Raw genomic sequence first — 27,431 nt, 5'->3', positions numbered from 1 at the left:
TATGTGTAAATAGCAGTCATCACCAATTTGAGGAGATCAACACTGTGGGGCTCTTGTAGAAACGCATATGTACCTTCACAACAGAGAGCTCCTTGCGAGAGCTCTTTGTGTAAATATCACGATTACTGTCAATTTGAGAGGATTTGTTTACATTTTTCGTTCTCAATCAGAATCCCAACAACGTCTTCGTTTTCTCTCCAGACTTCTGCCTTCTTTTTTGCAGCAGCTTTTATTTTGCCTCTCCCCTTATCTGCAGCCCTTTGGTTTCTTTCTGCTCCTACTTTTTGCCTCTGCCCCTTTTTGCTCACCAATGGTCCATTTTTATAGACCAAGAGAAACTGAAGAGAGTGGAGCCAGTTATGGGCTCAAGTACTGTGTGGGTACCATGTGTGGGAGTAACTTCCCATTTTCAGTCAGCCCTCAACTCCACACTCCAAAAGTCACGTACATGAAGCATGTTCTGTTAGTGGTTTCAATATATTAATATTTTCTTGTAAATATATTAATATTAATTTATTTTGAGCCTAAACCAATTTAGCAATAAGCCCACAAGACCATTTTAGCTATGAGCCCAACTTCTTTAAACTTGGGCCAAATTTTAATTTAATGCCAATGAATTTTTTTTTATTTCAACAACCACCAAATCTCCATCAAAATACTAACCAAAACATATACAATAACCCACCAAATATCCACAAAAATATTAATCCAAAGTCCACCAAATCTTCACTTAAATGCATGTCCATATAACCACCAATTATCCAGCAAAATACTTCCAAAAACCCACCAAATCTTCATCAAAATACATATCTAGAATGAACTATACCTCCATCAAAACACAATTAATCAAAAGTTAACAACATTCAAAAGTTTGTTCAAAATATAGTCCCAAAATAACCTAAATGTAATCTTTTCCATGTGCCTTTGTCTTCCTGGTCTTCCTTGTTTTTGTTCTTGTATAGTTCTGAGATGCTTGAGTTGGAAGATAACCTTGTGGTAGAGCATCATATATTGCAATTGCCTGAGAAGAAAATCCTGGAGCATTATAAGTGGTTGTCTGGGATGATTCTACTTCTGCTCTCTTTGCCTGTTGACATAATATAATTAGTGATTGTATCATTATATCAAAACCTGAAAAATAAAATTAAAAAAAAAGGGTTTAGGGTTACCTTTTTAATTGCTCTAGATTTCTTGCTCATGTTATTTTTTGAATTTCTTTTAGTTGGAGGAGGATGCACAATTGAACATTTCAAGGTGCCTTGACTCATTCTCCCCAATTTATCCTCATTTTCATCAGATTCCTTAATCCTCCTCTTTTTCGGCCTCCCTGGTTGTCTTTTGGTATTAGGTGGGAGTATAAGCTTGTTGTTTGTTGGTTCCCATAAAGAAATTCCATCCACAGGTTGGATTAAGTTCCCATAGGCTGCAAAATACTTGTCCTTCATATACCAACTGCTAACAAATTGCTCGGGTTTTTTCCTTGCAAATGATATAATAGAACAACCATGGGTGCAAGGGATGCCAGTCAAATTCCACTTCCTACATGAACAAGTTTTTGCTTCTAAATCAACCACATACTGATCACCTCTACTTGCATCAATTTAGAACTTATCTCCTCGAGACCACAAGGTTGTACAAACATAACTGTTTACTTTGTTTAACTCCAACAATTGAACAATCTTAGGGCAAATATGACCCTTATCCTTCCTCATTGAATCCTTCCTCGAGTATATCCTTTTCATCAACATAGTTATGATAATATCAAGCATGGTTAATATAGGCTTCGACCTAGCCTTCAGTATGAATGAGTTAAAGCTCTCACACAAATTGTTGAGCAACAAGTCACATTGTGAGATAGTGTCACATTGAGACCTACTCCAATGCACAGCTGGCCTCTCCATCAATCAAATGCATCCTTGTTAATGCTCTTTATCTCTTGCATGTTCTATATAAAATGTACCATTGTTGTTGATCTGGCAACATTCTACAATGTATATTTCAATGATTTTCCCTTATACCCATCAATTTTGAAGTTTGTGTAGAGATACCTTACACAAAATCGATGCTTGCAATTGGGAAGTACAACCTCAAATGCAGGAAGTAGCCTTTTCTATTTATTTGATATGACAGTCCACCCAAATTGGTTGACTATTCCCACATCATCTGCTAATAAGTTCTAAAATTATATCTAACTATCCTTATTCTCTATTTCAACAAAGGCATATGCAATAACTTATGTTTGGTTATTTGCATCTATTCCAACTGTAGACACCAACTGCCCACTATAAGGCTCCTTTATGTGGCACACATCTACTTCAATAAGTGGTCTGCAACCAGCCTTAAATCTTTGTTTGCAAGCAACCAAACATATGTATATTCTCTGAAAAATGACAGAATCCTCATCATAAGGTAGCACCTTCATTTTGACTATGGTCCCTGGATTGGTCTTCCTAAGTTTGTCACAGTAGTCTCACAATCTTGTGTACTCCTCCATGTTTGTACCCTCAATGATTTTCGTTATTTGGGCTCTTGCTCTATATGCTTGTTGAATAGAGATCTCCACATTTCTTTATTCTTGAACAGTTTTCATGAAACTCTCAATATGCATAGTTGGGTTAATTATGAACCTATCCACATATCTCTTCACAATCCATGACACCTTGCAGTTAGGGTTTCTCCCCATACCCATGAACATTCATGATTTTCCACATATAACTTCACTTGTAGAGAATCCTAATTGAATATCTTCGAGGCATAAATTCTCCAAGGGCAGTTGTCATAACACTTTGTCTTGGTTGCGCAAATCTCACGGCCTGGGGTTCCGGGCCGAGGGGATGTGCGTTAACACGTGGCTTCCTGCTTTTGGATGCGGTGCGATTGTGCGCGAGCGTGCCAGCACGGTCTACCGTGCGTCGAGATGTGGTTTGGATAAAATGGTTAAGTGGTGCGCCTGTTTGAATTTGACTTCTAATAAAACGATTGTGGCCGAGAGAGGAATTGATCTCGGCCGTCAGGTTCACGGCCTGAGCTACAAGGCCGTTTAGTGGTGGTGTTGATGGTGGATCTTGGGCGTTGCTTCGGCGCGTTGCTTAGGGAGCGACGGCCGTATGATATATGGGATGAATGAAAGAGTAACAGAGATGGTGCTCTGGCGCCTTGAAAATCAAGGGTCGTATGATATATTGATGAACGGATTTTCCTTACAAACTAACACTACTCCTAGGAAAGCAAGTAAAGGTATTGAAAGTGCATTACAAGAAAATATAATTTGCTCAGTGGGAGGCTTTTGTTTGGTGTTTGAACCCTTTGAATATAGCTTGAACTTGGTATTTATAGGAAGAGTTCTTGGAGGAGTAATCGAGGCTGAAAATCTACATGGTGGAGCTTGATCAAAGCAAGTGGGTAGTCCAATCGACATTTGGGATCGTGAAGCATGGTGATGTGACCCCATGAATCCTAGTAAATCTCGGCCGCCACCCTGATCGTGGGTTCTGCGCTTCTGGCCGTGGGGACGCATTTAATGCCCTTGTTTGGTGGTTGGTGATCTGACCTCAATTTGTAAGAATGTTTGTAAGTATGTTGGCGCCTAACCACTCTGATTTCTATCACCAAATCCTGACTTGAGTCACTTCCCTTCTTCCCTCGTGCATTAAATGCACTCTTGCGGCTAGTGGGTTTGCTAGTTAGAGGCGTTACTTCATTAAATGAGGCATGGGGCCCTGTTGCCATGTGACGATTTGACTCTTAATATCTTCGGCCGTGTCCCCTTCGTCCCTCGGCCTCGGCCTGTCGATACCGTGTTTGTAAGGCCGAGATGACCATGCCTTCGCAACTTTTCCTTTGTTTTGAGGAAGGCAAAAGCGCTGCGTTTTGGATTGCGGACAGATGTTGAGGCCGAGGGGGGAGACCCCTTTGGTCAGTGTACGACCGTGATTTATTAGGCACAAACACTTTGCACTAACCTTCCACTTCTCATTCCTTCTAAATTTGATCAAGGGTGCCCCATGTTTAATTGAGTGTGACTGTATTGCCTTCCTAAACTCTCTTGCGTTCTTAAACTTCAGTCCTTTCTCAAATGAAGGATCATCCATGTGCACAACATCATTAAACTCAGGGAATATTCGTCTCTGATACTCAGTGTCTGAATCATCTGAATGCACACTTTCAAAGCCATCCGATCCCTCTCTTGCATCATCCAATACTAATCTCATCCATGTCTTTAGGGTCAACATCGTTAATGTAGTTGTATCATCTCTTCTCTCATTATCTCTTTCCCTTATTTCAGCTGCTGCAACTATGGGATCATATATATCATCTTCTATCCATGCATCATCATGCTCATCAAGACTAACTTATTATCCACAAACTCAGAATCAGTGTCATCTTTATTACCCTCTTCATTATTTTCATTCCCCTTTTCAATTGCCTCATTTTCATTAACCACATCTTGTTGAACATCATTAACCACTTCATTCTGACTAACAAGGTTTGCAACGTCATCTTCAATCGAAGGATGATCTGTTATAATTTTTGTAACCTCCTCAACCCGTGCCTTAGCATGGTTATCCTTCTTTCTTCTATGCATAATGAGATGCTTGAGACAAAGTCGATCCTCCTCAATCTCTTCAATTATTACCCCTTTCTTCTTGCTCTTTTGTCCACATAATCTTAGCAACATCATTTGTTTCTTTGCATCTTCTTTTGGGTTCAAGTGCTCCAGGTACATGGAGATTTCTCTGCTTTCTGGAAGTTGGCTATACATTTAAAGCACATCACTATCATGTTCCACCAACCTTAACCCATCCTCATAGTTCGTGCTAGGTTCCATGTAGTAGTACAATATGAACCCATCATACCCCAAACACTCCGCCATCTCGTCTATCTCAATCAAAGATATTAGGTCTTTATCACAATAATCAAACCATGCTACATACACATCCTTATAAAACTCTTCATACCATATTCTGTCATGATGCATTTGAATTGTAAACAATTCTGGGATGACTGTAAACACAGACATGGAAAAACAGTTAAAGTGAGCATTTAAATATTATAGTTGGGACACTAAACAGTTAAACAGGTAGTTAGGACCACAATGCAACAAAAACATATGAGAACATGTGATGGACCATCAATGAAAAATGTCAGGCTTATTAAAGTTACAGAACCATTCAGACAAACAAAGGTTAGTAATTCATTAATCAAATTTCCTTTCTCTTTGCCTGCACATGACAACGACTATATCGACTATCTTTATTAGTAAACAAATTTGGAAAAGTTCCCTTTTAACCCACTAACAAACAAACATCTTACAATAAAGAACAAACACTATAAACCACTATACCCACAGACCCCACATACAAGATTCAAACTTTTGAAGCATTATACCCCAAAATCCCCAACAACAACAACTATAAACCCAATATACCCAGACCCGACAGACAAAATTCAAACTTTCAAAGAAATATACCCCCAAAATCCCCAACAACAACTACATGCATAGAAGTTTATTAAATCAACACAAAACTTACCATATTTAGGGGTTTCAAACTCGGTAATATCTCACTTCACCCAACCCATCAGGACCGTCACAACTACAGCCTTTTCCTTCATTCTTCAATGATTTTACGGCTGTCGTCGATTGCTTCAAGTTTGGGGTTCGAGTTTGAAATGCTGTGATTTTGAAGTTCCAGTTTAGGGTTCGAGTTTGTTGTGCTGCAAGACTGGGGTTCGAGTTTTAGATGTTCAGTTTTTAAATTTTTGCATTTAGTGTTAGCTTCAACTAAATGATAGATGGGTTTTGGTTTTTCTCGACTAGGGATAGGGATAAATCAACCATTTCCTCTTTTATTTAAAAATTAATTAATTAATTAATGTGACAGATGGACACGTGTCATTCAGTAAGATTTTTGGCGGGAGTTTATAAAGTCTGGGACCCTCTTGAGCCATGTTGGTGATGAGTGGTGGGCCATGCCAAGGACACATCAGCGTTTAATGGAGGTCCTGACGGCAACACGAATGGAGGTATGAAATTGGTAATAAAAATAAACGTTGGGAATGAGAGTGAGAGGAAAAAAAACTTTGGGTATCGAAGTCAGAATTTGGGTAAACTTGTGGGAAATAAAGTGAAATTTACCCCTTTTTTTGTGTCAAAATTTGGAAAAGGAAAGAGGAGGTGTTATTGGGGTTTGAACCCGAGACCATTAATATGCATGTAAATGCTTTTACTACTGAACTATGGACCCTTTGGCTATTGAAAATTGTATGAACCAAACCAAACACCTATATCAATTATACTATATTTTGACACATTAGATTTAATTACTCTCACCATTTATTCATGTGTTTAATATGATACTTTTTTTTGGGTCTGAACCACGAGGTGGTCCTGAATGGGCCCCAACTATGGGTGGCACCTTTAAGCCTTAACCACAACCCAGACTAATCCCCGCTCACACCGGGTCGGCCCGTAAGGTGTAAAGTGTTGGCCAAAGTGGTGACTCCATACGAGAGCGGGGACCTTTAATCTGATACTTTAACATCAACCATTTCATACTTAAAACTAAAATCGCATTTGGCTCTCAATATTTCTCCATCTTCTTCAGTTTGAAGCTCTCTCAATTATTGTTCAATTTAAAATATGTGAAGTATCCATTGGTACAAGTTAGAGAATATAAAATAATTGCTTAACCCACGAAATCAAATCAAGCCAAACTGATCAATGAATGGATCAATTTGATTAAGTTATGCTACTAGTTTTAGGGTTACATCAAACGTATTGAAATTTGGTTTGGTGTGCGGTTTGAGACTTATATTGAACTAAATCATACTTGAAATGGAAGATTCATTTCCTATGTTTAGTAATGATGAAAAAGTGACTAGAAAATATCATTTCATTTCCATTTATATATTTGGTTTGTGCATGAATTGAAATTGAAATTGTAAACCTAATTTGTTTAATTTTCAAATTTATACACATAAATTAGAATATGCAATTAATGCATGCCTTAATTTCTGTAGACATAATCAACATTTTTAATTATTATTTTTAGTGCAAGTGATTGGAGGAGAGGGGTTTACACAAACATTCATTAGGTGCCTGGGGGTTTTCAAATCTTCGTCCACATGGGTAGATGTGGAAGAACTCAACCAACTAAACTATACCCCATTGAATTTTTAATGGCTTAAATGTCATAATGGTCCCTGTGTTTTACCTTATCGGCCAATTTAGTCCCCGTGTTATTAATTTGGCCAATTTAGTCTCTGTGTTTGTATTTGTTAACAAATTTGATCCTTTCCGTCAAAGAGGAAGCCGAGAGAGAGAGAGAGAGAGAGAGAGAGAGAGATGTGTTGTGGTTCAGGTGGGGTTGGAATGGTGGTGAGGGTGGCTATGGGTTTGGGGTTGGAGTGGTGGTGGTGAGGGTGGCTGGGTTTGGGAGGTGGTTGAGGTGTGTCCGTGAAATTGGGGAAGGTGAAATTAAAACAAAATATATTCCCTTTTCATATTGAATTTAAAATTTTATAATCAATTATAGTTTTTAAAATTAATTTTAAATATTTTATATTTTATATTTTTAAGGGAATGGACCACATTGACTAACATATACAAACACAAGGACCAAATTGGCCAAATTGATAACACATGGACTAAATTGGCCTATGAGATAAAACACAGGGACCATTTTAACATTTAAGCCAGTTTTAATTGTTAATATGTAGGGTTTGGTTTAGGGTTTAGAAGATACCTGAAATACTTAATTTCTTTAGGACTCACCAAATAAAACCTCTCCATTGGAAATGCCCTTAGCGGAATAAATTTTGTATACAAGCCCTAGGCACGACATGGAAGGCTCTCTCTTTTTTTTCTTTTCTTTTTTTCTTTTTTTGATACAAATGATATTGGGGGAGTGGGGTTTTTATTTTATTTTATACATACACAATTTCAAGGTGCTATGAAAGTTCGAACTTAATGCCACTCGTCTGCAAATCAAGGCCCTTTCCATTAGGCTAAATTCCGGCTGGCAGAACACTTTATCTTTTGCAATCCTTAACAGAAGAAATTCTTGTATACGGGCCAAGCTGGCCCATTAACGTGTCAGCAGCAATCCTCATTGTTGGGTCTTGGGCTGGGCTAAATGCCCTGCATATAACTTTGTACATTGAGCTGCCCAGTCTAACTCAAAATTTCAAACACTTCTCTATTTCCTTCTTCAAAGCTCTCATACAATACAAGAAAACTCACAGTACCCGCCTTCTTATCCCAAAACCCCAAACCCAGAACTGCCAGTGTCTCTGCTCTCTCTCTCTCTCTCTGCAGCAGCAACAACAGCACCTATACCACAACTCCTCACCATGACTTCACTTGCGCTTTCAACCAAGTTTCCTCTCTATCCAAACAGCACATTTCTCCAATTTCGGTGCCCAAACAGAACTCAAAGAATCAGCTTCCCCAAGAAAACACAAATAGCGTGCTCAGCCACAGAGCAACCAAAAGGACAGCAAAAGCGGCCAAAGAAGAAGAAAAGCGTTACGGACAGCGAGAAAGGGATTGACCCAGTTGGCTTCCTTACCAAATTCGGCATTTCCCATAAACAATTTTCTCAGTTCCTCCGTGAAAGGTATATAGATATGAGTCATTCTCTGCTAATTGGTCAAAACTATGGGAAAGTAGAAAATTTTCAAACTTTGATACGTTGATAATTTGAGCCTGGTTGCACTTGGAAAGAATTGCAGTGAGCTAATAAAATTTAAAGTTCAATTCAATTGTATTCTTTTTTGCTTCAAAGGTTGTGAATAAAATTTGGTTTGATTATGCAGACACAAATCCATGAAGGACCTCACGGATGAAATTTTCAATCGTCACATTGATCTCCGAGATATGGCTTCTGGGTTTGTTGCAAACTAAAATTCTATTTACTTCATTTCAATGTTGTTTCCAATGCTAGTTAAATTTTAGTCTTAAATCTGACTTTAGTGGATTTTTCTAATTTTTTTTAATTGCAACCTCATTCTTATAACTTAAGAGGACTTGCATTCAAATAGTTGAATAGTTACTTCCATTATGTTTGTGAAGTTGTCGATGTTATAGCCAAAACTTATCGTGCATGCAATTTGAAACCAAACAAAAAAAAACATATGGCTGACCCTTTGGTGGTTAAGGTTCACTATTCGTGATGTAATTGCTATTTTTTCTTCTCTAGATTTGAGATATTGGGTATTCATCGACACCCGGAACATAGAGAGGATTATATGGAGTGGGCTCCAGGTTTGATAAAAGCCTAAACCCTTTTCGTTTTTCAATTTTTAATTTATTGTCAATGTGATTCTCAAATGTTGTTACTTGATCCCCTGGCATTTTGATTTTTCCTTGATAATTAAAGATGGCCTAGAGTTTTTTCTCTAACCTTTTCTTCTGTTAATACATCTTCTATAACTTTCTTATGGTCATTTTTTGTCTGTCTGAACCTTATGTTGACTAGATGCAGAACAGGGCTTTTGTTCAAATTATAGTCAGCTTGAATTATGACTAGTCACCAATAGTTCGGGACCATGATAAGAACTTGTTTCTCTGGTTTCTAATTTGTATTGTTTGGACTTTCCATCTACCAGATGATGTGTGTCTGATAAGCTTGTCGCATACAGGTGCTCGCTACTGTGCACTGGTTGGTGATTTCAATGGGTGGTCTCCGACAGAGAACTGTGCAAGAGAGGGTCATTTTGGCCATGATGACTATGGATACTGGTTCATCATTCTTGAAGATAAGTTGAGGGACGGAGAAAAACCAGATGAACTCTATTTTCAACAGTATAACTACATTGATGACTATGATAAAGGTGACAGTGGTGTTCCCATTGAAGAAATCTTTAAGAAAGCAAATGATGAATATTGGGAACCTGGAGAAGACCGGTTTATAAAGAACCGTTATGAAATTCCAGCAAAGTTATACGAGCAGATTTTTGGGCCTAATGGTCCTCAAACATTAGAGGAACTTGAAGAAATACCAGATGCAGAAACAAGATATAAAGCGTGGAAAGAACAGCATAAAGATGACTTACCTAGTAATACACCTTGCTATGATGTGATTGACAATGGAAAAGAGTATGACATTTTCAATGTTGTGCTTGATCCTGTATCACAAGAGAAATTTCGTGTAAAGAAGCCTCCCTTGGCATATTGGTTGGAGACACGCAAAGGAAGGCAGGCATGGTTGAAAAAGTACAGTCCTTGCATTCCTCATGGGAGCAAGTACAGGGTCTATTTTAACACTCCTAGTGGGCCATTGGAACGAGTACCTGCTTGGGCTACTTATGTGCAGCCAGGTATATTTGCTTTGCTTTTGCTTGTTCCTCCTTTTGTTGAAGTTTATGTAGAATTTATTGGCTATTTTACATCATCAGGTAAATAGGATATCTGCTTACAGCCATGCTTTGTACAATCAGGACCTGTGAAGACTATTCTGGTTGCTTGTGTGTGTGTGTGTGTGTGTTTGTGTGTTTCTGTCTCTGTCAGTCAGTCAGTCTGTCTCTCTCTCTCTCTCATCCTCTTGGTTTCTTTAGGAACTTCTGATAAGCAATGATATGTTTTTTTCTATAGTGGTATCTTGTCATTCCTTTTATTATGTTTTCTGCGTTGTGTCATTATCTATGTAGGCCTATTATGTTTCCTTTATTTCATCTGAACTCTGTTGGTTACCTTCAGATGCAGAAGGAGAGCAAGCTTTTGCTATCCACTGGGATCCACCGCCAGAATATGCATACAAATGGAAAAATTCACGCCCGAAAGTGCCAAAATCTCTGCGCATTTATGAATGCCATGTTGGCATAAGTGGATCAGAGCCAAAAATATCTTCTTTCAGTGATTTCATAGAGAAGGCAACTCCTGGATTGCTGCGTTATTAACTTACATCTGCTATTATAGCAGTCAAATTCCTCATTTTGCACTCTTCATGTTTCTTACAGGTCCTTCCTCATGTAAAAGAGGCTGGATATAATACAATCCAACTGATTGGAGTTATTGAGCACAAAGATTATTTCACTGTTGGTTATAGAGTGAGTCAAACATTCTTTCCACTCTTTCTATTCGCACATTTAAACATTGATTACTTCTACCTTGTCAATTTCCATGGTTTGGATACACTCGTATAAATATGATGTTAACCAAAGATGAATTTGTCAAAGAATTTCCTGTGATCTTGATTTACATGGCCGTTCAACAAATGTGATAAAACAATTTTATGGATTTCAGGCCACTAATTTATATGCTGTTAGCAGTCGATATGGCACTCCTGATGATTTCAAGCGGTTGGTTGATGAAGCACATGGTGATCAGTATTCATTGAATTCCATTCATTTCAATAACCTGTAACCTCAAAGATTTTATTCACAGTGGCTATGTGATTTTCTGCTTGGCCTGTTCAGCTTTGCAAAAGATATTTTACTTGCTGAAAAATTCTTTTTGTATTGCATCACATATTGAGCTTGACATATGATAACAAATGTAAAGGTCGCTGCTTATATTTGCATGGTGCATGGGTTTGCATCTTGTTTGTAGATTCCAATTGTTGTATATCAATGGCAGCAGTGATAAAAAGTTGTCTGTCAGCTCTTTTATTTATTTTTAAGGAAAGAAAAATAATTGACAAAAAGATATGACACCACAGGATGACAATAGCATAAGCCTCTTTAGATAACAAGTATTTTCAGTTCATGCTTCTTAATAATAATATTCATGAAGAGAATGCTATTTCTCGACTGTTTTGGCATCAATAACATGTTTCTTCCGCATCTTTTCCCCTATATTATTTACTGAACGATTAAAGCTTACAGAAAGCAACCTACCTTCTTTACTTTACAGGACTAGGACTGCTGGTCTTCTTAGACATTGTCCATTCCTACTCAGCTGCAGATGAGATGGTTGGATTGTCACTATTTGATGGAACAAGTGACTGCTACTTCCACACAGGTATTTATACTACTTGTGCTTGCTCTTTAATTGACAGTATATCTCACTTGGGGTAGACGCCTCGAATTTGTTTCATAGTGAGCCAAGATAGATTACGATTACTAAGAAACCAGAACTGATTGAAATGCGAAAAAACCGACCCAATCCAACACAATAGAGATTGGTTGGATCTGATCGGTATGGGGGAAGAGAATCCTAAGTGCTTGAAGGGCCAACAGAAATTGGTCTTGAGATCAAACCTAGATCTGGGAGGAATCATACCCTGTTAAAAAAGTAATAAATAATTATACAAGCCAACAAATTTACGTCAATAGGTGGAGAGGTCCCTTTAATATTTATCAAGGGCTATATCTAACTAATTGAAGATTTCTTTCTTTCATGGGACTGAAGTGGATTGTTAATGGAACTAGTTGTCAAACCTCAAAGACTGATAGAAAGATCTGGAACATGGCCATGAGGCTATTAGAATAGGCAGCTAGCCCTCCTGCTATGTTTGTAGAGGCCAAAAAATAAGAAAAGGTCCCAAATGCTTGAAGAGCCAATATAAGTCAGATTGTGGTGATATATGAGGCATGGGAGAGAGACCAACCAAAACCTAGCTATGTAATTGGATTAAGTAAGTACAATAAAGACTACCATATCCAAAAGCTTATGCTATGAAATTAGTGATGATGGTATCTAACCAATGTGGGATTATTCTCTTTGACAATATTGGCCTTTTTTCTCATTTCATATATCATCTTGTTCTGCAATCACATTACTTTTTTATATAGGTAAACGGGGACATCACAAGTATTGGGGTACCAGAATGTTTAAATATGGTGATCTGGATGTCCTGCATTTCCTGCTCTCAAATTTGAACTGGTAAATGTGAAGCTCAATGAACGGTTCAATGTTTTAAAACATTAGTAGAGTTGCTTCTTTGCACCAATCATCATTGAACTGCCTGATTCAGTGTTCCAATACCATTTTATCTGCAATTATTTTGTTTTTGGAAGTTATATGTTTCTTTCTTTCCTTTTGATTCAGTGTGTTATCTCAATAATTGCGATTTTCTACAGGTGGCCCACAGAGTACCAAATTGATGGTTTTCATTTCCATTCACTCTCATCAATGATGTATACGCACAATGGTTTTGCTTCTTTTACTGGTGACTTGGAGGAGTAAGGCAGTGATTGGAACTTCCATAATTTCCTATATTATTATTTACACTTCATAATAATTGCCAAATTTTCTTGGGCTTAACAAAGGCTTCGTGAGTTTCCAAGATATCGCTTATATGCTTATCCTTTTGCTGAATATTTACATACTACAGTTTAACAAGCTGGATTTGACATGCAGTCTCTAATAATCGTAATTGTATTTTGTTTGTTTGTAATTTATGGTCTATATAAGAAGAGACCTCAACTGCTTCTGTTAATATGTTGGTGACTGAATTACATTGACCAAGACAAAAATTGGTTGAATTAAGGATGGAACATAACTGGTATGGAAATTAAATTCTTTTCTAGGACTAGAAAATGTAAACTTTTGTGTTCTATGACCTACTATGGTATTTCATAGTCAACCTCCTAAATACTATCTTTCAACTGATTTCAGCGTTTTTCACCATATGTTATGGTTCAGGCTAGCTATGAACTTAAAACTCAATCTTGCTATTTTGGCAGGTACTGCAATCAATATGTTGATAAGGATGCACTATTATACCTCATTTTGGCCAATGAGATACTTCACGCTTTGCATCCAGATATAATAACAATTGCCGAAGATGTGAGAAATTGATATTTAAATGTTTGTTTATAGTATGAGAACTCCTATAAAGAAACTCACATAACATTTGTTTATTTTCATAGAAGGCTCGGAAAAAAAAAATTAGCACATAGCTGCTAGTGGGGTCCATAGTCCAGGTCATATTGGGATATTGGCTCTACCAAAATTTATATTCTGATTTTGTATTCAAGTCGAGTAGCAGATATATTGATATCATTAAAGACGATTAAAAAACAGATTTGAATCTTCTTTTTTTACTGTTTTTATTCCATGCAAAGTTTAGGGTTACATATGCAGAGACTTGCAAATTTAATTTCTCTTCACTCTATCAATTAATGAAATGCAGTCCATTCATTTATGGAGGTGTTCATGTTCTCACTGAATTTATTCAGTGCTATGCATAATTTGTGGCTTCTACAGAGTTTTATTTTTGATATATTTTCCAGGCAACCTTCTATCCTGGGCTATGTGAACCAACCTCACAAGGCGGATTGGGATTTGATTATTGTGTCAATCTTTCTGTGTCAGAGATCTGGTCATCTTTTCTTGAGACTGTTCCAGACCATGATTGGAGCATGAGTAAGGTTGTATTATTTAATTGTTATATATTGTCTTAGAATCAAGTGGGATTGTGTCGTTTCCTTGTTAATTTACTTACTTTTTTTCCCTTCCATAAGGTGAAAATTCAGTGATGTTAACCTACATTGCAGATTGTCAACACATTAATGGGCAACAGAAAATTTGCGGATAAAACACTTATGTATGCTGAAAATCATAACCAGGTATTAATCTCTTGTACATCAACAACTCTATTGAGATACCCTAATCATAAATTCTATACCTTGTTTTAATTTATATGTGTTTGATTTATTGCTACACCGTGTTATTACAATCTGCATATCAGTCAATATCTGGAGGGCGGTCATTTGCGGAGATATTATTTGGTGAAATCAGGGATGGTTCCCATGACACAGAGAAATTACTGCTGAGAGGTTGTTCCTTGCACAAGGTATGCTATGTGCCTTCTATAGTAAACATATCTTTATTATCTTGAAAATCAAAGTCTAACTGGCAGAATTTGTGTACTGTTTTATATACATACATGCCCTCACAGATGCATTGCTTCTTATATATGCATAATGCACATCTGCATGAAAACACATGCAATGAATGCAACATGTAATGTGTAAATTTTGTAAGCTGTTCTCATCTCATGTTTTTGTTTGGTCTGTTTATTTATATGTTCATTTTTGGTCTTGAGCCAGATGATCAGGTTAATTACTTTGACAATTGGTGGCCGTGCCTATCTCAACTTCATGGGCAATGAATTTGGACATCCAGAGGTGAGGTTACTGGCCCCTGCATGACCAAGAACTTTATTTCATGTGACTAATGATCTTTCTCATGTTGCAGAGGGTTGAGTTCCCAATGCCAAGCAACAATTTCTCGTTTTCACTTGCCAAGCGTAGGTGGGATCTTCTTGCAAAGGAAGGATTGCATCGCAACTTGTTTATATTTGACAAGGTGTCAAATAATAACTTTTTGTTACCATCTTATTGCCCTGACATGCTTACATGTTATGATCTTCTGGCTGTCATTCTGTGGCATCTGCTGTTGTTAATAGTTGCTGAATACTATTTAGTACAGGTTTCTAATGATTAAAATTTCCCCATAAATGCAGTTTCTCTAATGTGTGCTCACTCTTGGTTTCACCATAAGCATGTTCAACTTAAGTTACTATTTTGGATTATTCTTATGAACTATTAAATGGCCTCTGTCCTGAGTGACTAATGTTCCGTGATATCATGGTAGCAAAGTAATATTGATCTTTCCTCTTTCCTAGGACTTGATGAATTTGGATGAAAATGAAAGAGTACTTACAAGAGTTTTACCCAGCATTCATCATGTGAATGACGATAACATGGTTTGGTGACTCTTCCATTCAATTACTTTGGTGTGCTTGCATGCGTTTGGGAAAGAATTTTGTGCCATTTACTGATTAAAATATTTATTTCCTTTTACAGGTAATAGCTTACCTAAGAGGCCCCCTTCTCTTCGTATTTAACTTTCATCCAACAGATTCTTATGAAGGATATGGAATAGGTGTAGAAGAGGCTGGAGAGTATCAAGTAGGTTTTGACAAACAGCTTCTAGTAGTTTATCAAGTAGAGATAGGGCTTTTAACTCTTATCTGTGTGCTGCCATGAGTACAGTAATTCAGGGAACTGAAGAACCAAGTAGTTTGCTTTCGGTGTCAAACATTATATGTATGCATAGAACTGCAGGGCTTAAATTAAATAAAAATCTGTTACTTTTCTGACCACAGCTTGTACTCAATACGGATGAAATAAAGTATGGAGGTCAGGGACTTATAAAGGATGACCAGTATTCGAGGAAAACTATTAGCAAAAGGTTAGTGTTAACTTGCTTGACCCCACGACTACCTTTCCAATATTTCTTATTTTCTGTCTATTATCTTTGTGTGCGTGTTTTGGAATTCAATTCTGGTTACTTTCTTTGGTTCTGCCCTTTATGTTGTTCTGACATCTTGGTTTTGCAGAGGCGATGGCCTCCGAAACTGCTTAGAAGTGCCTATGCCCAGTAGGACTGCCCAGGTTGGTAAATCTTTCTGCAGTTTTTCTTTTGTTAGTATCTTGTTTTGTGGCCACTAATTTTCTTTGCTTTAGAGGGCTAGGGGATGCAACAACTATTCTAAAGGGCTTTTTTATCTGTTTAGCACTGTACTTTGTTTTCAAATTGTAAATAGCCTCACTCGATAATTGACTGTTGTACTTGATCTACTGCATGCATTTGGATACATATTAAATAATTTTGGTACAAACACTATATCTTGAGGCATTTTTGCTCTTGTGCATCCACAATCTTGCTTTTGGTTCTGTTGTTTCAGTCCCACTGATACTGCGGGACCTAAAAGGCGAAAACCTCTTCTCACTATGCACCATGTGACCAAACCTTGTGATATACTAAATAGTGGTGAATTTATATTACATTTTGACATGAATATTTATCATGTTAATTTTCTTATTTGCAGGTTTACAAATTAAGTAGAATTTTGAGAATATAAAAAATATTGCACTCAGAGAGTAACTTGTAAGCCGACATTCAAGCACGAAGGCTAACACTTACTGCATAACACTCATCAAGTTATAAAGTTTATATGGTAGTTCATCACTTCTGTAAGTGGCCTTGATGGGAAATCTCATATTTTAACAAGAAGATTAACCGTTCAAGAAGAAAGGTAGGATGTTCGTCTATTCTCTTCATTATCATGGTTCTTTATTTTGGAGGCTTTGGCATGTTGATCTCATTTCTTCCATAGTGAACTCAAGGAAGTGTATGTTATGATGCAGCAAGAGGGTTCAAGCAGAATATTTGGATGGGGGGAATTGTGAGATGACACTTCGATTCCTAACTGTTTCTCTCACCCTCCCTCCTTGAAGGAGAATGTATAAATTAGGCAGGAGAATGTATTTATAATTTTCCCCCTTTTTTGTATGAAATTTGAGACTCAAGAGAACGTGTTCTCAACCATATACAAGAAATGACAATTATAATCTTATTTCATCAAATAATTTTGACAATCAATTTTTGAAAACTAAAGTTGTTATAGTAATTAGACAGTCGCTTTCAAGACTTTTAAAATGCTCACTTTCTCCGCGAAGGCCTTGTAAGTTAAGAATGGTTATTCATGCATGTGGTCGTGTGCTCAAATCTCCCTTCTCCCAATGTCATTTGTGTCAAGAAAAAAATGGTCAGTTTCTCTATGTAATAGTCATCATTTTCCATGTCAAAATAACTTTGACGTTAACTTCTTATTCGAGCTAGCAAGGTAATGTCATAAATGAGTTGAAGCAATTAATGGTCAATCCGAATATGTTAAACATCATGTCATATTCGAGTTGACATTTATTACTCGAGTTATCTTACTAATATGAGTACATATCATACATAAGTTCATGCAATTAGTGTTGAATCCAAATATGCTAATATTTTGTCGAATTCAAGTTAACTTGTTAAATAAAATTAGTCGAGCTAGCATGCCATGTCACAAATGAGTTCATGCAATTAAAGATCAATCCAAATATTTTAAGTGTTATGTTGGATTATACAGTTCTATCATAATGAGCTAACGAGTCATGTTGTATATATTTTTGTGTAATTAATGGTCAATTATTCAAATTTGTTAAGAACCATGTTAGAGTCGAGTTGTGTTCTATATGAGTTCATGCAATTAATGGTCCATTCAAATTTGTTAAGCATCATTTCGGATTCGGATCGTGTTATATTACAACGAGCTATGGGTTGTGGTGTATATGAGTTCAAGCAATAAACGGCCAATCCAAATTTCTTAAGCATCATGTTCGATTTGAGTCATGCTCTATCAAAACAAGCTAGTGGGTCGTGTCGTATATGAAAGTTCATGCAATTAATGATTAATCCAAACTTAGTAAGCATCATGTCGAATTTGAGTTGCATTCTAACTAACTAGCTAGAGAGTCGTGTCCTGTATGAGTTCATGCAATTCATCGTCAATCTAAATATGTTACATGTATTGTCAAATACGAGTTGAATTATCGTATCTAAAGCAATGTTGTATATGAGTTTATGCAATCAATATTCAATCTAAATATGCTAAACGCTATGTCGAATTCGAGTTGTATTATCGTATCGTGATACAAATTACTAATTGTGCTTGAGAGCTTTAAATTGCTCTCATGGGACAGAGTGGAGCGTAGACGCACTTTCTTCTTGAAGCGTAAATACTTTATTTTCTAGTGAAACTTAGGTGTCACTTCATATAACTCAAATGTAAGGGTCATTGCCACGCGCATGTAAAGTACGTGGCTTTAAATATAAATCCAATTCCTCGTCTCGAAATTGAACTTGTCTTCTACACACTCTCTCTCTCACTCTTTCTCTCCCTCAACGGAAACTCGTAGAAAATTGGAAACTGTGAGAAACTGATGGTAAAAGTTTCAAGCTTTGAAAGTCTTCTGCTATGAAATGCCGAATCTGCGCTAGTTTCTTTACATGAGCGCACCGTTTGGAGACCCGATCGCTTCTAATTCCAGTGCCGCCGGAGCTCAGCCTAACAAGGAACCAAAAATGGCGTCAGCTGAGCAATTGGTGCTCGAACTCAGTAACCCTGATCTTCGTGAAAATGCCCTCCTTGAACTCTCGAAGGTATAATCTTTGGGCTATATTCGTTTCTAAATTCAGTTCCTCTGTCTTTGATTGGTTCCATTTAGGGTTTTATTTTCTTTTTTGTTTATGGGGTTTTGGGCTTGAAGGTATGATCAAGCTTAAAATCTGGGGTTGTTTGTAATTTGGATTCTATTTAGCTTTCTTTTGTTTTAGCATCATTTCGTTGCTTTGTGATTCTGTGTATTTGATGAGAACCCAAGGAAAAGGGGAAAAAGATAGTTAGTTCTACATAATATGTGTTTCATGCGTAAAGGGGGTTCTTTGCGTTTTTCTTTTTTCCATTTAAGAAAATTTGCATCTTTGTAGTCACAGCAGGCATGTGGGACCCACCTACTATAATTATTCCTCGGGTAGGATAAAAAATCTAATTTTGATGCATTTCTTTCATGTTTCCAGGTATACATTCCTTAATTATGTTTAATCAATTTCCTTTTTAGATGGAATTTTTAACTTCTGCAGTAAGGTGGTTATTGAAAAAGTTCATAGCTGGAACCTGTTTTGTGTTTCTGGATTTGGAATAGTGTAGTGGTTGCTGAGAGTATATCTCACATGCGGGATGTAAAGCCTTGCATTGCATCGTGGGCCTCTCCACCCGTTTCCAATTGGTTTTGGGTTGGATGCTCTAGTTCTGTCATGTATCTGTCAGGCCCAACGGCTACATATGCTCCCACGTCGTTTGATATCTGTGTCACACTGCACTTGAGGGGGTGTGTTGAGAGTATAAATCCCAGGTTGGAAATGTCACACTATATAAGATCTTGGGCGTTTCCATCCATTCCCAATTGCTTTTGGGTTGGATGCTCCGCTCTGTTTCAATCAGCAGTGAGGGAATTGAAGTGATATAGATACTATTACAACATACTAAATGGGCTGCATAATTTAGTAATTTTTCTTTATTAGTTTGGGTTTTTCATTGTCTACAACATTAGTGACAGTTACACGTGCTTAGCTCATGTCACACTAGACGTGAGGGGGGTGTTGAGAGTATGAATCCCACGTCATACTTTATAAGATCTTGGGCGTCTCCATCCATTCCCAATTGGTTTTGGGTTGGATGCTCTGCTCTAATTCAATCAGGTGAGGGAATTGAAGTGATATAGATATCATTATAACATACTAAATGGGCTGCACAATTTAGTAATGTTTCTTTATTAGTTTGGGTTTTTCATTGTCTACAACTTTAGTGACAGTTACATGTCAGATCTGGAAAAAGACTTGGTTTCTATGCATAAGCACTTTGGCCAAAGGATTATCGTTCCCACCTATTGTGAAGAGCCAAACAGTGCCTTGAAGCACTTACTCCAAAGATTATTTTGATCAAATTTTCTTGTTCATTTTTAAAGGATAAAAAAAGGAAAAAATCGGTATGATTATACCTGTTCGATAAAGTTGCCACCCCCATGAGAGCTATGCACATGTTTTCTTAACGGAGTAAATTTTTAAGTTGTAACTGTTGAACATTTTTGAGCTGCAAATAGACTTGCATCTGCCTTCTGGTTTTGATGGTCATTTTTAATAAAATTTGGCATTCTAATATTCAATTTGGTACTTTTTGTGCGCTATGTGTATTCCTGGTTAACCCTCCTTATCTCTTTTCTGTTTCAATTTGTAGAAGAGAGAATTATTTCAAGATTTGGCTCCATTGTTGTGGAATTCTTTTGGTACTATTGCTGCTCTGCTACAGGTAAGCTTGTTGTGCATTCTTATTGAATTGAATTTTTTATTTTTTGGGTTTTCGCCTGTTTTGTAAAAATGTCTGTCTACAAAGGTAGCATTTTTGGCACATGCTTTTAACTTGTTTTCATTTTTCTTCTATATAGAAAATACCTTGTGTGTTATACATATGTCCATGCATCATTGACGTTCCAGCGTTTGACTGCCTGTTTGATAATCAACACTACTGGGCACTCTTCTGTCTTACTTCCTGATTATGGATTCTCACTCTGTTTCTCATCCTGTGTGCAGGAGATAGTTTCAATTTACCCTGTTCTGTCACCACCAAATTTAACTCCGGCTCAATCAAATCGAGTTTGCAATGCTTTAGCTCTTCTTCAGGTCCATTGATGCACTTATTTCATTCTATTTAATGGAGTTGGCCTATATTGTACATATTGTATTATTATTGTGTGCTTCATATTCCTTTTGTATTATCTTGTAGTGTGTGGCTTCTCACCCAGACACCAGGATGTTATTCCTTAATGGTAATAACCTTTATTTTGTTTACATTCGAAGGCTTCAAATTTCCTTCTTAGTGTACTGGTACATATAAGCATAATTTTCTCAAGCAACTTCGAGTACTTGAGGTTTAAATTTCCTTCGTGTGCTGGTACGTTTAAATTTTAAATATTATAAAAAAGGATTATTTCATCTGAGGTTTTGTCCTTGGCAGCTCATATACCTTTGTATTTGTACCCTTTCCTTAATACAACAAGCAAGTCAAGGCCTTTCGAGTACTTGAGGCTTACTAGCTTAGGTGTCATTGGTGCCTTAGTGAAGGTATGCTATTCTTGCTGCCATGTTATTGCACAAACTGATACGTATATTTGTCTTTTTATTTGTTTGTGTGATAAAATGTTATGCAGTAAATTGACAACATGATATCCAAGTATAACTTGATGGCACTTAATCTGTTATGAGTTTGAACTACGAACAAGAACATGGTTGATTCTGTAGCATTGCTTTATTTGCATAAGTATTAGATTATCTTCCATTTGCTTTTGTATCAAATTAAATATGCATGACTGCTTATCATTTGTAATATTTTCCTACACGTGCACTTTTCTGTGCAGTTCTTCCTCTCACTCTTCACACATCATGAAACCTGGAAAGGAGAATTATGTTACCATGATAGATCCTGCTATTTTGATAAAGTATTCAGCATTTTTATGGAAGTCATATCACTTTGATGGGTATATTTGGAAATTGGAATATTAATTCTTTTTACTCCTCTTTACCAGGTCGATGATACAGAAGTGATTAGTTTTCTTCTGTCAACAGAAATAATTCCACTGTGCCTGCGCACTATGGAAATGGGTAGTGAACTCTCAAAAACAGTTGAGTGTCCTTTTCTATTTTTTCACTTTTTTTTTCCATCTGTATATGCATCATCCGATATTCGTATAGCGTACTGTACAGGGTCCTTCTCCTATTGCTTGAGTTTGGATGTAAGGTATGTAATTGCCTGACAAAAGGTTTTCTTCTGGCAGGTGGCCACATTTATTGTTCAAAAGATTTTGTTAGATGATGTGGGCTTGGATTATATTTGTACTACAGCTGAGCGGTTTTTTGCAGTAGGTCGAGTCTTGGGAACCATGGTAGCATCACTTGCTGAGCAGCATTCATCGCGCTTATTAAAACATATTATCCGATGTTATCTTCGATTGTCAGATAACGCAAGGTTGGTTAAATGAAGTAGATTCTTTTTTAGTGTTTTTAATTTATCTTGTTAATGATTTTTATAGACCTGTTCTTTGTCTGTTATCATGCAGGGCTTGTGATGCTTTAAGAAGTTGTCTTCCGGAGACATTAAGAGATGCTACCTTCAGTGGTTGCCTTCGTGTAAGAACTTCTTTGCCTACCTATGTTGTTCAATTCATACTTGATCTTAATTGGTATTCTGGAGAAAAGTAAAAATTAGCCTGTTTCATGACTGGCAATCATTAAGGTGTTTGCCAAGTCATATCACACCCTAATTTCTGAAAATAGGGTGCCATAACTTTGTCCAATGCATGTTTTGGTGTTCTTCATAGTAGTTAGCCCTACTGTTGTTTTTCTTGCTTTTGTTTTTTAGGGATACGTTAATACTTATTGTAGCCCACTTGATTTCAGTTTCAATGTTTCAAAGTGCCTTGATACCAGTTACCCTAAACTGTTGGTGTACAATATAACATGATGTTCACATGCAGTAAAATTTGTCACGTTTCTCCCCAGAATACAAATCAAGTCAATCTTTGTGAATGAATTCTTTGTTGTATTTTACAAAAATCACCGATTCTAGTTTCTATTTTTGTCTTCGTAGACCAGTTATAGTCTGCGAGATATTTAAAAAAAGAAAAAGGCTTTCAGTCAGATAAACTTTTAGACCCATTTGTCTGGATTAACTTTTGCTTTCAGTTTCCCCTACTGTTTTGTATAGACCCAATTGTCTTGATTAACTTTTGCTTTCTATATCCCCTACTGTTTTATTTCGACCCAACTTTTGCTTTCAATATCCCCTAACTTTTGCATTGTCTGGTTCACTTTAGAAGTTAATTGTTTTTGTCAATGGTTTCAGGAAGATCCAACTACAAGGAGATGGCTGCAGCAGTTGCTTCACAATGTTGCGGTTAGTCGGGTTCCTGCACTTCAGGCCGGAGGAGGGTTTGATCATATGATGGTGAACTAATATAAATAATTCAATGTTGTCCTTGGGCTGCCATCTGCTGTTTATGCATCAGAGAGGGGCTGCATGCTTCTTATTTATCTACCTCAGTGCTAATGGGAAAATTTCATCTTTGTAATTACAAAATGTTTCTTCTGTAAACTTGGCCTGAAAAGGCGAAGCTTTTAACTATTGACCTTCCAAGAGAAGTCAATTGTTCCCAGAAGAAATTGTCTTCTTGGCTGATTTCATGTGTAATTTTTTGAATTGTTCGGTTTATTTAACAAACCCCCATTATGGCAAAATTATTCCTAATAAAGTAAGCCTTTCTTTTGACATATTTTGTTTTCTATACATAGTACTTGGTTTTGGGGCTTCTTGTCTCAGTGGTAGGAGAAAAACTTGGTTGCAAGGGGATAACACTATTTTACTATTCCCGGTCAATAATGCTATGTTACCTTGAAATGTTATCACGCGTGTTATAGTATTATTGGCCCCGTTCCATGCAAGTGTTTATCTAGTGGTAGAGCATTTTACTTGGAAATGTGGTTTGGCTTCTAACAGCGGTGGACTGTAATTTTGTGTGTTCTCATAAATATTTTTTTTTTCTATTCATGTCCCATTTTGATACGCATCGCCGGGATGTAAATGTGATTTTTTGATTGGTACTAATTCGTTTTTCTCTTAATTTTTGTGTGTTAGATTTCATCCCATAGATTTTGGTTCAAATCCGTTTGTCTAAATTGAAAAAAAAATTAATTCAGATCCGTTGGATGAAATTGCAGTTACAACCTCCAATTTTGGTTGAAATCTGGCCGCCCAATTTCAATGCATCCTAGTCGTCCATCAAGTAACCGTTGGTGAACTTACTCTCAAGCAAGATCTAAAATGTCAATAATATGGGCGAAATATCGGGGATATTATCGTGTTTTTGGGAGAAGGATATATTGGAACTTATCTATGCAATTATCATATAAGTATTGATAATTTCAGCGATAATATCGGGGAAATTTTGAATCCAAGACAATATCGAGATATTATCGATAATATTGATAATATGTAAGTGGAATGGAAAAAGGAAAAAAAAAACCATAGTCGCGCGTGCACACAGAGCGGCTCATGGAAAGAATTTGAGACCCAATCTTCAAATGATTTTGCTTATGTACAACGTTAACCAATCTCATAGCCATATGAGTGACATGTTAACAATTACATGCAAAACTATTTTGGGGATTTATCATTTGATAACTACTCTTCAAAATACACATACTCTATACATAGAGATTATGAAGACAATGAAAAATTTGAATCTCATAGAAACTCTGTGTGGTACTAAGTCACTCATGTATCTTACTATGCGATGTATAAAGTGTAAACTATTGTAATAAATTATTATAGTGTGTTTAATCTTTTCTCATTAATTACTACATATTTTCTATGTTTGTCAACTCGTTATATAATTAACTTAAATAAGTCAAACTCACCATTCAATGCATTTTCTTCCAATTTTTTTTGGTAATAAAACAATAGATAATTGACTAAATAAACATCCTCTAAAGTTTCAATCAAAATTTCCAAGTTTTTCATATAATTTCCGTAATTTTTATTCAATATTTATCGATATCAATATTTTTCCGATATTTCCATTGATATTTTGGTGTTTTCAAACAATTGATCTTTCCAAACACTCGATATTTTAGTTTGGTCACTATAAAACGACTACAGTCTAAACTTGAACTCCCAAGCCAACCAACACGAATCAGGTGCTTAACTTCAAAACGACACCGCAGAGAGTTGTCTTCAACTTCAAACTCATCGAACTCATTCTGTAAGGAAAAAAACTCGAACTCATTCTGCAAGCAAAAAAACTCATTCTGCAAGCAAATCGTGATCCCCATCATGAATCGCAGGGTCCAGCATCCATCACCAGAAATGGGACAATCGGTGTCAGCCGTGGAGCAAATCCTGGGCTACAATTTCACGAACAAGAGGCTTCTAGAAGAAGCTCTGACCCACCCCTCATGCACCGAATCGGCGTCGTATCAGCGCCTGGAGTTCATCGGCGACGCCGCTGTCAGCCTCGCGCTCAGCAACTACTTCTTCCTCTCTAATCCTGGGGTCGACCCTGGCACCCTCTCTCTGCTACGCTCCGCCAACGTAAGCACCGAGAAGCTCGCACGTGTGGCCGTGCGCCACGGCCTTTATCACCACCTTCGCCACAATGCACCTGCTCTCCTAAATAAGGTCATTACTTTCTATTAACTAATTCTTCCTTTCTCTCTCTTTTTTGTTAATTTTTTTTTTTCTGTTTCTCAAGCAATTTCATCTTGTCTGCTTCTCTGTTTTCTGTGTTGGAACAGCTTAATTATTTCGTAAATTTGAATTTTTTTAGTTTTTTTTTTCTAGTGATAGCAGAAGTTGGTGAAAAGAAATTAGAATTGTGTCTAAATTTGTATTTTGTATATGAGGGTGAATGTTTAAACAAGGGGGAAGGTTTTTTTTTTTTTTTTATTCCTCTTCCCCTGTTTTTCTGGGTAATTTTTCTTAAAAAGGATTTGGATTATTAAATGAAATGGTTTGAACTCTGGGTTTTGTTTGCGATTCGTTTGTAAATTTCAGGTTAGGGAGTTTGCTGAAGCTGTCAGTGGAGAAGATGAGACACCGCTTGTATATGGTGGGCCTGTAAAAGCCCCTAAGATTCTTGCAGATGTTGTGGAGTCTGTGGCAGCTGCTATTTATGTTGACTTGAATTTTGATCTGGAGAAACTGTGGATGGTGTGTATCTTTATTTGCTTCTCTTTGTTTTAAACGAAAGTGAAAAGCTTGGTTTTGCTAAGTTTGTATAAAAGTTTTACCAATTTGGCTATAGACTATAGTATAACCTTTGAACTTTTGTAATTGTTGTGTATATTTGTAGATATTCAGGGGTCTATTGGAGCCTATAGTTACTCTAGAAGACTTGCAAGGTCAACCGCAACCCGTGACAATGTTGTTTGAGCTTTGCCAGAAACATGGGAAGCATGTTGATATCAAACATTGGAGAGATGAGAGGAAGAGTATTGCTAGTGTGTATGTTGATGGCGAATTTGTTGCTTCGGGTTCTTCTGAACATAAGGAATTTGCCAAGCTTGATGCTGCTAAGGTAGCTGTTGATAAGTTATCGCCATCGATGGGTTTAAATGATGAGCCGTTTGAAGGTGTTGTCTTAATGGATGGGTCATTTCATATTGAAGAAGCAAAACAGAAGTTGCATGAGATTTGTGACCAGAAGAAGTGGCCTAGACCAATTTACCAGTATGAATCTTTACGTTATCATGATTTTTCTGTTGTCAATTCTATTTGTTAAGCAGAGCCATATTGGTTTTTCTGTTGCAGCATGGAGAAAGATGAAGGTCCTTCACATGAGAAGAGATTTATGTCCTCGGTTAAAATTGCAACTATAGATGGGGTGTTATACATGAAGGGAGATGAAAAGTCGAGAGTAAGAGATGCGGACAATTCTGCAGCTTCCTTGATGATCCGGGCTTTACAAGAATATCGTTATATATGATGCAATGCTTTACCTACTGCATTTGAAGGCATAGGTTGGATGGAAATTTACATATTTAAACTTTAGAGAAAGGAAGAATTGCCATGTACTTTAGGAAATTGCTGTGTTTCAATGCCTCACGGATGCTAAGGATTTGAGGCTTTAACGTTTGGTCTGTGCTTGTAAATTTCAGACGGTCCAAAGCTCACCTTCATTGTAAAAAGCCTTTAACGTCTGGTTTGGCAGACGCGCTTGTTTTTAATTTTACCTGCTAGTTTTTCTGGCATTCCCACAATATACAAGCTAGTTTGTCCTCGCGCGCAGAGTACAGAGCCCAAGTGCTTAAACATTCCAAACGACAACTCAAAAATTAAACTCTGTCGTTCTCTCGGCTCTCATAAAATCAAGGACAGATTAGTCAGAGAATTTTTAATTTCAAAATTCTTAACCCCCAATTCGATTATAGGATGCCGATTTTTGATCACCTAATCCCCACATGAGCCCTGTTTCTCTTTTTCTTTTTATTAAATAATCTTTTTGGTCTCACGTTTCGAACCGTTATGATACATTAACAGTGTGTGTAA

At 36.9% G+C, this 27,431-nt stretch overlaps 3 protein-coding genes across 6 annotated transcripts; all 3 read left to right on the top strand.

Annotated features, from left to right (window-relative positions):
• The first annotated feature begins 8,185 nt into the window (after positions 1-8,185).
• Positions 8,186-17,334, top strand: EMB2729 (Alpha amylase family protein). 4 transcript variants are annotated; one of them, XR_015835307.1, is made up of 22 exons: positions 8,186-8,618; positions 8,818-8,889; positions 9,201-9,265; positions 9,643-10,320; positions 10,700-10,872; positions 10,960-11,049; positions 11,246-11,321; positions 11,855-11,962; positions 12,736-12,826; positions 13,024-13,125; positions 13,630-13,732; positions 14,179-14,316; positions 14,443-14,514; positions 14,637-14,741; positions 14,998-15,075; positions 15,146-15,256; positions 15,576-15,656; positions 15,757-15,861; positions 16,059-16,144; positions 16,293-16,347; positions 16,785-16,991; positions 17,104-17,334. XR_015835307.1 is itself a non-coding variant. In XM_088252245.1 (21 exons), the coding sequence occupies exons 1-21, from the start codon at positions 8,353-8,355 to the stop codon at positions 16,815-16,817; spliced, it is 2,688 nt and encodes an 895-aa protein (XP_088108371.1). In that variant the 5' UTR covers positions 8,186-8,352; the 3' UTR covers positions 16,818-17,334. The 4 variants fall into 4 exon arrangements, 1 of the variants encoding a protein (XP_088108371.1); XR_015835308.1 differs by lacking the exon at positions 15,576-15,656; XM_088252245.1 differs by having other exon boundaries at positions 16,785-17,334.
• A 1,288-nt stretch (positions 17,335-18,622) lies between these two features.
• On the top strand, positions 18,623-23,656 carry LOC110752857 (uncharacterized). Its single transcript, XM_021953604.2, has 9 exons — positions 18,623-18,937; positions 20,571-20,642; positions 20,924-21,013; positions 21,117-21,159; positions 21,348-21,454; positions 21,916-22,011; positions 22,165-22,355; positions 22,447-22,516; positions 23,232-23,656. Exons 1-9 carry the CDS (start codon positions 18,785-18,787, stop codon positions 23,340-23,342), a joined length of 933 nt encoding a protein of 310 aa, XP_021809296.1. The 5' UTR covers positions 18,623-18,784; the 3' UTR covers positions 23,343-23,656.
• Positions 23,657-25,056: 1,400 nt separating this feature from the next.
• On the top strand, positions 25,057-27,162 carry RTL2 (RNAse THREE-like protein 2). Its single transcript, XM_021953576.2, has 4 exons — positions 25,057-25,562; positions 25,938-26,093; positions 26,236-26,612; positions 26,694-27,162. The coding sequence occupies exons 1-4, from the start codon at positions 25,218-25,220 to the stop codon at positions 26,866-26,868; spliced, it is 1,053 nt and encodes a 350-aa protein (XP_021809268.1). The 5' UTR covers positions 25,057-25,217; the 3' UTR covers positions 26,869-27,162.
• Positions 27,163-27,431: the final 269 nt, after the last annotated feature.

Source organism: Prunus avium, chromosome 4 (assembly GCF_965620075.1).
Source record: "Prunus avium chromosome 4, drPruAviu1.hap1.1, whole genome shotgun sequence".
In the NCBI taxonomy this organism is placed as follows: Eukaryota; Viridiplantae; Streptophyta; class Magnoliopsida; order Rosales; family Rosaceae; genus Prunus; species Prunus avium.
Note: the sequence above shows the minus strand (reverse complement) of the source record. Positions and strands in the feature narration are given on the sequence as shown.

What these genes read in the sequence shown, in the direction of transcription:
- EMB2729 (XM_088252245.1), top strand. Translation starts at nt 8,353, where the DNA reads ATGACTTCACTTGCGCTTTCAACCAAGTTTCCTCTCTATCCAAACAGC. An exon ending in TCTCAGTTCCTCCGTGAAAG is followed by an intron (nt 8,619 to 8,817) that starts GTATATAGATAT and finishes TTGATTATGCAG; the next exon opens with ACACAAATCCATGAAGGACC. An exon ending in GGCTACTTATGTGCAGCCAG is followed by an intron (nt 10,321 to 10,699) that starts GTATATTTGCTT and finishes GGTTACCTTCAG; the next exon opens with ATGCAGAAGGAGAGCAAGCT.
- LOC110752857 (XM_021953604.2), top strand. Translation starts at nt 18,785, where the DNA reads ATGAGCGCACCGTTTGGAGACCCGATCGCTTCTAATTCCAGTGCCGCC. An exon ending in CCCTCCTTGAACTCTCGAAG is followed by an intron (nt 18,938 to 20,570) that starts GTATAATCTTTG and finishes TTCAATTTGTAG; the next exon opens with AAGAGAGAATTATTTCAAGA. An exon ending in ATGCTTTAGCTCTTCTTCAG is followed by an intron (nt 21,014 to 21,116) that starts GTCCATTGATGC and finishes ATTATCTTGTAG; the next exon opens with TGTGTGGCTTCTCACCCAGA.
- RTL2 (XM_021953576.2), top strand. Translation starts at nt 25,218, where the DNA reads ATGAATCGCAGGGTCCAGCATCCATCACCAGAAATGGGACAATCGGTG. An exon ending in CACCTGCTCTCCTAAATAAG is followed by an intron (nt 25,563 to 25,937) that starts GTCATTACTTTC and finishes TGTAAATTTCAG; the next exon opens with GTTAGGGAGTTTGCTGAAGC. An exon ending in ATCTGGAGAAACTGTGGATG is followed by an intron (nt 26,094 to 26,235) that starts GTGTGTATCTTT and finishes GTATATTTGTAG; the next exon opens with ATATTCAGGGGTCTATTGGA.